Genomic DNA, 10917 nt, shown 5'->3' on the forward strand with positions numbered 1-10917 from the left:
AAACAATTTGAATCCACTTTGAAATGTTCTATGTATTGCCTTAATGACACCACCACAGCCTCACATATACACATACACGTACACAGACAGACCGAAAGAGAGCAAGTTGTGATCGCTGTTTGACCGTTTTAATCTAATTATGGTTAGATTTGTCATCAAATTAATCAATACTTGTTTTTTTTTCCAAGCGTTAATATAAAAAGTTTTCGATTGATTTTTTTTAATATAATATGCAATAATAATTTAACAGTTTTCTGTTTTTCTTAAATAACGTTTTGCATATTGAATTCCCATGCTGTTCGTCTGAATATAACTTGAAAATGTTTCATAATTTGCCATAATATACCATAAGCGGTCACACTGTAATACACACACAGAGGCTCACACATAAAGACTACTTACACAAAAACACGTAGCACACTTGGACTTGGACATGCCAACTACAAACATTGTTCTTAGCTTATCTTGCTGCAATAGTATGCCGATACTATTGCCTGCAATGTTTGTGGTGTACACAGCCGTTATCGGGATGTCATCGATAACAAACTCAGCTATCGAAACGTAACCCAAGTAATGCCAACTAATTCTTAATATTTGGGATATTTGTGCGCAATAATTAACAAGGCAACAACGCCTGCTTGCCTGATTGAACCCAACTGCCTGCCTGCCTACCTCACAGATTGCTGCTAACACGCCCTACTCCCTCCCGTAGTGCAATTAACCCCGCCGAACGTTCGCAAAGAGGAATTTTTGCGTAGCTGTTTTTGGTGTAGTAGTATTCGTAACTAATCCAATTAACGTAACACGTACGTAGCCTGGGCATGTTTTGGAACACTGTAGAGCACTTCCTACAACACACGAACCCTCTCTGGTAGAGCGCTGCCTCTCATTTTCTCCTGCACCAACCTGTGTTTGCCCAATTGCCTTGACGTTGTGATGTACTTCCAAATTTCCAACAGCAGGCGCCAGGCCACAACAACAACAACATGCACCCAATGAACCCAGCAGCGATGCACCACACCGATACACTCCAACCAGCCATAGAAAACCCTATCACAACAGCACTACCCTAAATCCCGATGATGAACCAACTCCTGCTAGACGTAGCTCCAAGTCGCCCAGCGTTGAGCGACGCACAATGTTGCGTGAGACAACATTCGAGACCACTTCGGTGGAGGAGCGTGAGCGTGAGTTCTTGCCAGAGGAGGTAGCTCAAATCGATGATCAGATTGTCATCGATGAGAGCACCTTGGAGGTAAGACAGCGTAACGTTCCAAAGCCGAAAGGTAGCGACAAACCACGTGAATCACCTCGTCAAAGTCCCGAGAAGCAATTGCCAGGAACGGTTCTATCAAAACCCAAGGAACCATCACGTTATCCTAGCCCCGAAAAGCAGCTACCAGGCACAGCTCCTTGGAAGAGCTCTCCTAAGGAATCACCGGAGAAGGGACAACCTTCTCCTCGCGACACCAGCCCAGAGAAGCAGCTGCCAGGCACAGCTCCTTGGAAGAGTTCTCCTAAGGCGACACCGGAAAAGCGTCAACCTTCTAACATTCCGAAAGATTCACCACGTTCAAGTAGCCCCGAAAAGCAGCAACCAGGTACACCTTCATCTAAGCCCAGAGAATCGCCTCGTCAGAGTCCCGAGAAGCAGTTGCCAAAGGAGTCGCCTCGTGCTGAGAGTCCTACGAAGCAGCTTCCGCCATTAGCACCATGGAAAACTGCTCCTAAAGATGTACCTGAACAGCAGAAATCTTTCAATGCTCCTAAGTATTCACCCGAACAGCCAAAGGAGTCGAGTCCTGATAGGTTCCCTGCAAAGCCAAAGGAGTCACCACGTCAAAGTCCTGAAAAGCAATTGCCTCGATATTCAAATGAGCCACAACCTAACGATAAACCACGTCAAACCCCTGAAAAACATTTGCCAGCTGGAGCTCCAACCAAGCCCAGTGATGCACCACATTCAATTCCTCGCAAACAGCAACCGTCGCAGCAGTTCCCAGAGGATGAGTTCTTTAGGAGCACGGTGACCCAGAAGGTGACAAATACAACGAAAAACTTTAACGAAGAATTTATAACGAACGAAAGTAAAATACAGCCAAGCCGTAAGGCTCCCGAATACCCAGTACCTAAAGATACTAAGCCCGAAAACGATGATATTGATAAGCCTCAAACTTTTGCAACACCTGAAGCTCCCGATGGTGGTTTCATTTCAAAGAGTCCTGACACTGATCAAGAAGATATCGATAACAAGCCCACTTATCGCAAAAAAGGTTTGAGTCGCCGTGAAACATTTGAGGATCGTTGTCGCAAAATCTTGGGCATGGAAGAGGATGGTGATACTCAAGGTACCTTCGTACAGAAAACTGAAGATAATGTGGATGACGATGATGATGATACGGAAGAGGACGAAAGCACTACGATCGTCCAGGAAACAGACACGTTTGAGTTCAAGATCGAAGATTGCCCCGACGACGATGATGAGGACGATAAGCCCAGACGGATAACCGAAAAGGTTGTGGTACGCACACAGCCCGTCATTAAGGTCGAAGAACCTCTGTCTGAGCCGGAGTCTGAGACTCAACACCGCAGTGAGGTCACCGTCGACGTTACGGAGTCTGAGAAGACCGAGAGTTTCATAAGCACAAAGAAAACGACTCTGAAGGATAAGATAGAAACTCGTCCTGCTGCTGGTAAACCCTCATGGGATGAGCCTCATCGCCCCACACGCAAATATCCTGAGGATGACGTAGAGAACGTAATCGTCGACGAGACGACTATTGTTACAACGAAGCACACAACAGAGGATGAAGAATTTATAACTCTTCCAGCAGCTGGTAAGCCATCTTGGGAGAACACAGTGCCAAATCAGACACCTAAGCCGAAAAAGACACCAAGCCCTATTATCGGTAAACATCCTAAGGATGAGGTTGAGTCCCGTCCTGCGGCTGGTAAACCATCATTGGATGAACCTCGCTTGCCCACACGCAAAAGTCCTAAGGATGATGCAGAAACTATCACTGTAGAGGAAGAAACCATTATCACCACACAGCGAACTACGGAGGATGATGAATTTGAGACTCGTCCTACTGCTGGTAAGCCCTCTAGGCCAACACTCAAGGGCAAAGAACCATCAGGTGGTAAGAAACCTAACTATGAAGATGAGCCACGATTGCCCACACGGAAGACTCCTAAGGACGACGCGGAGACCATAACTCTGGACGAAGAGACAACTTTTGTCACTACAAAGCGTACGTCATTAGTTGATGATTTTGAGACTCGTCCTGCGGCTAGTAAGCCATCATGGGAGGACAAAGAGCCAACATGGGATGAACCACGTTTGCCCACACGCAAATCTCCAAAAGACGATGCAGAAACTATAACTGTAGAGGAAGAGACGACCATCGTTACAACACAAGGAACCACAGACGATGATGAGTTTGAAATTCGTCCAACAGCTGGTAAACCCTCGAGGTTTACACCTAAGGATGACGAAAAGCCTCGTCCTATGGCTGCTAAGCCAACTAGGGCTGAACCACGTTTGCCCACACGAAAGTCTCCAAAAGATGATGCAGAGACTTTTACTGTAGAGGAAGAGACGACCATCGTTACGACGCAGCGAACCGCCGAGGACAATGAGTTTGAAACTCGTCCAGTAACCGCTAAACCCGCTGGTAGATATCCTAAGGACGAGATAGAACCACAACCCAAAGGTGGTAAGCCATCTTTAGACGAACCTACTCGTAAAAATCCTAAGGATGACGCAGAGACTTTTACTGTACAGAAAGAGACAACTCTTGTTACAACACAGCGAATCACAGAGGATAATGAGTTTGAGTCTCGTCCTTTAGGTGCAAAACCGTCGCGGTCTTCACCTAAGCAACCCACTGGAAGACAGCCCAATGAGCAACGTCCCGCAACCGGTAAGCCTTCATGGCCTCGATCTTCTCCCAGCAAACATCCGAAAGACGATAATGTGACTATAACTGTAGAAGAAGAGACAACTAAAACAGTTACTTCGAAGCGCAAAGATGAAATTGAGCCGCGCCCTGCGGCTGGCAAGCCATCGTGGACTGCGCCCAAGGAGAAAGAACCACGTCCGGTAGGTGGTCCTGTAGTTGGTAAACCTTCAAAGACTGCGGAAGAACCACGTAAATTTGGAAAACAGCCCAAGGAAGAACCACGCTCGCCAGCGCGAAAGCAACCCATTGACGATGCGGAGACCATAACTGTCAATGAGGAAACGACCATAGTCATAACGAAGCGTCCTTCAAAGTCGCCGTCGCCGGAGAGAACGACATTTAAGTCGCCATCACCCACGCGTAAAGAACCTTCGTCCCCAACACATTTTGTGACTGAGAAGATAATTGATTGCAATGGCAAGACAGTTGTGGAAAAAATTAGCAAGACCACACGCACTGTTGCACCCACCACACCTAAAAAGAAGCAACCACTCGACAGTGAACCTGAAGAATTACAGCCTAAACCTGACACAAGAAAACCGCAAACTGGCAAAACCGAAACCGAACATCGCAACTCGCGCACCACAAAAATTACAACCAGCACCGTGACCAAGCAACCCGTTAAGGACTCTCCACAGAAAACCACAAAGAGTCCACGCAAAGAGTCACTACCCAAGCGTGAGCCTGCTAAACGAGATAGTCTCGTTGACGAATCTCGCAGCACAACGACGACATCCACGACAACAACACGCACAACGCAAAAGGATCGCAAACCCAGTGAGCCCAGCAGCTCGATCAAAGATCGCTTACGCTCATCGCCACGCAAACAGAAGCCGCAAACGGATGATGTGGACGGTGAGTCTTCCTCACCGGATACAAGTCCCAGTCGTGTGCCAGGCAATGAGCGACGACGCTCAAGCAACATTTCTGTGCACACCGAGATTATTATCGATCACACATCCCCGAAGATCCTCTCCCCCAAGACGGAGCGTAAGATAACAGTGCCAGCACGCAAGTTCCCTGTCACTGAGCGTAAGGAATCAGCGCCAGTGCCGCGAGTAACACGTCGCGATAAGGACAAGGTAACCCGTTCGACCAGCGAGAATGTCATCAAGGTAGTCAATGGTAAGCCAAGGACGGTTGCACCCGAAATGAGTAGTCTCAAACCCAATGATCGCCCAACACGTCCCAACAAATGCTTCACGACAAAGACAATCAATCTGAGCGAGCAGCTAATCAATAGCGAGGAAATGGAGAACGTTATCATTGATATACAACATGCTAAGAGTTCGCGAGAGCCATCGCCAGATCGTATTGTGCCAACGCCTGTGCCAGCTGAGCTAGATACTGGTAAACCACGTTATCCCGATGTGGTTCAGGAGCCAGACGATGAGCCGCGCAAGAAACCAGTAGTAACCAACATTCCCATCTTTGAGGAGGAGGCCAATGCATATGTTGGTTGTCAAATATCCGAACTACGAAATCCCAATGGCATCGAAGCGGACATTCACGACAATCCCACCGTAGAGGCACCTAAGAGTTTGGATTATCCCAACACCATCACGACCACAAATGGAGTAACTAGCACCAGTATCGATGTGGATGAATGTCTGCTAAGTGTGCACGAAAAGGTTAACAAGTTTACGCACACAGCGGAGCAAGTGAAGCAGCCCAAGAGCTCGGTGCCTTTTAGTCGCCAGTTTGACGAGCATACAAAGGTTTCCGCCAGCGACGAGTGCTTGCTGAGCATTGACCAGAAGGTCGATCGTTTCCTCAAGACCGCTGAGAATATTACTAAGCAACCCATAACACCCTCCCGGGAAATCGAGCGTCCCAACTACGAGGATATCGATGAGGAACTGCGTCAGGATGACTGCACCTTGAGCGTCTCACAAAAGGTGCACAAGTTTATTGACACCGCCGAGAAACTGGCACCAAGTGCACCACAAAAATCACCCCGGTTGGTGGCCAACATCGAACGTCATATTTCACGGCAAAGCGAGCCTGAGTCGGAACCCCAAATCGATCAGGAATCGGAACCAGAGCAGCCTTCAGATACAGAAGAGTTCGAAGAAAGCGTCGTCACAACAACAACCACAACAAAGCGTGTTGAACAACAACCTGACACGGATGACGAACTACAGCCCATGTCCAAGGATCACACGACCACGATTGAATTAAAGCGTCAGAAGGATATTCTGAATCGTCCGTCAGTCTTCGGACAGCGGCCAGGAGATCGCAAACCAACCCCTAACAAGCAAACACGTGGTAGCCCCAGCACCTCACTAATCACAGAGGAACGTCGCTCCTATCGCAATCAGACCGTCTCTTCGCCCAATGCTCCACAGCGATCCCCGCTACGCAGCAGTCCGGCACCCCGCAAACCCTCGCTAGAGAAGCAACCACGCGGCAAGACAACCACTGACTCTGAAACACGTAAGAGCAGCATTCACAGCACCACTAGCAGTACTACCAGCAAGCGTAGAGAGCACATTACCCAAGATCAGTGGGTAATTAGCGATGTGGATGTCGATGTCGAGCAGGTAGGACCTGCGCCTTCTGCTTACCGTCCCAGTCCGCAACCCACATCGCCGGGCAGACGCCCCACCACCGCACCTACCAGCAGCAAGCCGCTAAAGACACCAGCGGAGGAGACGCCCAGTAAATCTCCACAGCAAAGTCCTCGTCCCACTTCACCTGGCAGACGCATTACCACCACGACTACAGTGAAAACTACAACCGAGGAATGTGGTAGCCCACGCGCCACTTCGCCGCTAAAGACCCCAACTGAGGAGTCTCCAAGTAAACCCAATCAGCATAGCAGTAGTCCACGTGCCACTTCGCCAGGTCGACGTCCCACAGTCCCAACAACCAACAACAAGGCAGCACCACTGAACTCCAGCACCGTAGTTAGAGCCAGCACTGAGCACCACCACAGCACCACCAAGCATCATACAACAACTACGCGAACACATAGTCCAACTAACCAACAAAAACAACCATTCACCCAACCTGACAGCTCCCCTGATAGCCCCACTGAAACCCACGTTGAACCACTTTTAGACCGCAGCAGGCCAAAGCAACCACAATCCGGACAGCGTAGCGTTGCCTCGCGTCGCAACATCTTTGAGCAGCCATCGCATAGTCCAAGTGAGGAGCCCAATGGACGTCGCCCTTCCTACATGGATCACACGAAGAGTTCCCTGGAGCACATCCGACGTGACTCCCTGGAGATAAATAAGACACACTATTCGCGTAAGTCTTCCATTGAAGATGATACGTCCGTGGAACCGCGCAATCCCAATGCAGCGGTGAAGTTCGATGTGCCCAAGCGTTCGACATCGCGCTCCGAGCCCAGCGAAGATATTGACATCGAGCAGCTGTTTGATGTGGTGCAGCTGGAACAGTTGCTGGAGACGGTCAGCAGCTATGAGCTGCGTCGTCGCATACGCGCTCAATTGCGTTTGATACGCAAGAACCTGATTAACGCTGGCAGCAGCACCACCACAACCATTACATCGACTACAACAACCATCAAGGGACAACCCAGGGGCGGCAGCAGCAACAACTCGACGCCCAGTCGCAGTCCGTTACCCACTCGACGCACACCGGAGCAGCCACGCGATCGTAGCCATAGTCCGGACAGCAAGCAGATCAGAGACCAACGCAGCAGCAGCACCACCACCAGTCGCAGCACCACTCGCAGTCCTTTGCCCAGTCGTCGCCCATCAGATCAACCGCAGGAACCACGTGATCGCAGCTTCAGTCCCAACAGCAAGCAAGGCGTCAAGGAGTCACGCAGTTCCACAACAACTACGCGACGCACCACTGAGCCCGACAGTTCCACAGGACATGGCAAACCACCGGTTAAACCACGCGAGCGTAGCGCCAGTCCAGCTCAGACTCAGACAACAACTACGACAACAACAACACGTCGTCGCAGTCCGACCAACAAGACGGGAGGTAGCAGCAGCACCACAACTGTAACCACACGCACCACTACCAGCAGTAGCAACCATCACAATGGGAACAGTCCACGCAGCGTGCCAGCCTCGTCGAAAGCAAGTCCCATTTGGGCCGATCGCAGCAAGGTGCTGCGTGCTTCCGGTTCAGCCTCCCCAACGCCACGCAAACCTTCCACCACGAGCAGCACTACCACAAGTAGCAACAAGATGGCACGCACTAGCAGCAGCACTACCAGCAGCAGCAGCAGCACTACCACAACCAATAACTCAACTACCAAACGTCGCGAGGAGGACTCGATCACGTCCAGCTATGGCGTAGGACCCACCGATGAGAACGGTCTGCCCCTCTTTGGCATAAGGGCACTGAAGAAGAAATCACAGCCGGCGCCGTGTGAGACAAAGCAAGGTAAGTCGTGAGCGTGAAGTGCTAATGCTATCCAGCAACTAATGAAACTCTTCCTACTTATTATCCCAACTTAGAAGTCACAGGCTATGTCATTGAGGAACAGTTCTATTCGGATGACAAATCGCCGCCACGTCACGAACGCAAGGAGTTGATCTATTCCAGCAATCCGGAGGAGTTGGCCACACTGCAACAGCAGCTGGAGCGTAAATCCCATGCGGATGCCAATACCAAGTTGCAGCGCGAGTTTAAGCAAATCACCGGACCAATGGATGCAATTGATACGGTCACAACACGTCGTGGTTCCGCCAAGGAAATCAATGAGCGCTTTATTCGCAAAGAGTCCACAGCCTCAAATCAATCGCAAACCCAAACACATACTCTCGTCCAGCATGAGCTGGCCGATGAGGAGGAGACCGAGGATAGTGAATCGAACGATGTGTGCAGCGTAATTGAGGTGGAAATGGAACCGCAACTGCGTCAAACAAGCAGCAGCACCACCAGAACCTCCAGCTCCACGCGCTCCTTCCTCAACACCAGCGGCGAGGAGCGTCTCGTGAGCAGCGTCGACGATGTCCTCGAGCGTATGCGCAATGCCGACAATGGTAAGCCATTTCCCTACGCTTCGGTCAATCAGAAATCTCATCTAACACAATTCTTCTTTATTCGTGTAGTCGTTGAACCCGGCGACAGTTCGGAAGATCGCGAAGCACGTGCTTTGCTTAACAAATTCCTGGGTGCCAGCGTTATCATGCAGGGTGTGGAGAGCATGTTGCCAGCCGGACAACGTCAGCAATCGAACAGGAATAGCAACAACAGCAGCCAAGCGGTAAGCAAATAAATTTCTAAGAGAATCCTATCTATAAAGAATTGTTCACCGATATTGTTTTGAATTTGAATACATAATCAAAAAATGACAACAAATATTCATATCTGATCTGCACCCTATTCAACGCAGTATTACATGTATAACTAATTTAATATAAACCAATTTATATAATTCGAATAAAATTTGATTTCCATGTAATAAACTATAAACAATGCATTCCCAAAAATTCAAATTTGACTATTTAATCGAAAAATAAAAACCATAATAGATATTTTTGAAGTGTCCGAAATTTTAAAGTATTTTAGCAATACGAAATGATAAATCTCATAGAAAAGGGAAAAATGCTCTTCATAAAATTAAAGAAACATTTTCACGCCTATAATAGGACACTATTCTATGAAACATCATCTAACAGGGTATATCGAGAGCACATCAATTCCACCAAAGCCAGAGCTGGAGCAGATGCTGAGGGAAAGGGAGAGGAAGTGAAAGAAACACACAGAGAGAGAGAGAGAGAGAGGCGAAAAGCCAAAACCCACGTGTGTGCACAGCACTTGTCTATGCACCACGATCTCTAGCGAGCATAGTTGCCTTTCTCTCTCTCTCTCTCCGCTCTCTTCGGCAGCAGACTCTCCGAGGCTCTCGCTCTTTCTCTCTTTGTCGTTTTCTAACTCTTTGGCGCTTTAGTGCCGTGTGCGTGATGTGAGCTTCTGGCTGAGGGGCAATGCGAAAGGGGGACGAAATGGAAATGGAAATGTAAATGGGAACGGGAATGGGCATGGGAATGAGAATGAGCGAGTGTTGGAGAGTGGAGAGAGTCGAGTCGGCTTGTCGCTTGTCGGTTGTTCGCTTGTCGTTTGTCGGTTGTCGGTTGGCCAATTCAGTACACACTCAGAGGCGGCATCGATCACTTGTGCGACTTTTGTGCTCACGATCAACAACACAGTAAAAGAAAGAAAATTATACAAAAAAAAATATATATATATAATCAAAAAAAGAAAGAAGAAAGTAAACTAAGCAAACAAATAAAAGACGACGACGAGCGACGCAACGCAACGCAACGCAGAGACGAGCAGCGAGCGAGCGAGACGTGCGAAACGTGCGAAGAGGCAAGAAAATATTCTTAGCAAAAACAAAAAAACAAAAAAAAAAACACACAAAACAGTGCAAAATCATTAGAAAAGTCAAAAACGAACAAGCAAAGCCAAAGAGGAAAATTGAAAAGCCAAGAGGCAACAAGTTTTTGTTGTTCTAAAACTTGTTGTGTTTATTTACCTTTTTTTTTTTGAGTTGTTGTTGTTCTTGTAACGGACAACAACAACAACAACAGCAGCAGCAGCACTATTATTATAGTCGTTATTGTTGTTATTGTTGTTGTTTTTGTTACTGCTGTAGAAGTCGTTGTTATTGTTGATTGTTGTGTTTAAAGCGCGAGTGTGTTAACAAAACTTGGTTAAAAGCGGGGAAACGGCAACGGCAACAGCAACTAAATAGTGTGCGTGTGTGTTTGTGGCAGCCTCCCCGAAAATAAGTAGGCGTGGTAGTGGCCGCAGCTGTTGCATATTTGCCTCTTCGTCGCTTCACAGCGTTTTTGTTGTCAATTATTTTTAGTGCGCATAATTTGAGAGGCCGGCGCGAGGAATTTCTGTCACGACACCTCAAAAAAAAAAATCACACACAAAAAAAAAAAACAAAAAGAAAATACACAAAGAAAAAGCACAACACACAATGCACCTGAAAGTGGAGATACACACACAC

General features: G+C 48.2%; 1 protein-coding gene across 12 annotated transcripts in view; it reads left to right on the top strand.

The window, feature by feature from the left end:
• Positions 1 to 10917, top strand: part of LOC117568395 (smoothelin-like protein 1) — a 49237-nt gene that overhangs the window by 17221 nt on the left and 21099 nt on the right. For 7 of the 12 annotated variants that reach the window (XM_052008576.1, XM_034249113.2, XM_034249096.2 and 4 more), the window contains 3 exons: positions 960 to 8333; positions 8408 to 8935; positions 9005 to 9159. In XM_052008576.1, coding sequence (XP_051864536.1) covers positions 960 to 8333; positions 8408 to 8935; positions 9005 to 9159 — 8057 coding nt within the window. The remainder of the gene's footprint in view (positions 1 to 959; positions 8334 to 8407; positions 8936 to 9004; positions 9160 to 10917) is intronic. The other 5 variants (XM_052008581.1, XM_052008582.1, XM_052008583.1 and 2 more) reach the window with 2 other exon arrangements.

The sequence above is a fragment of the Drosophila albomicans genome, chromosome X (assembly GCF_009650485.2).
Source record: "Drosophila albomicans strain 15112-1751.03 chromosome X, ASM965048v2, whole genome shotgun sequence".
NCBI lineage: Eukaryota > Metazoa > Arthropoda > Insecta > Diptera > Drosophilidae > Drosophila > Drosophila albomicans.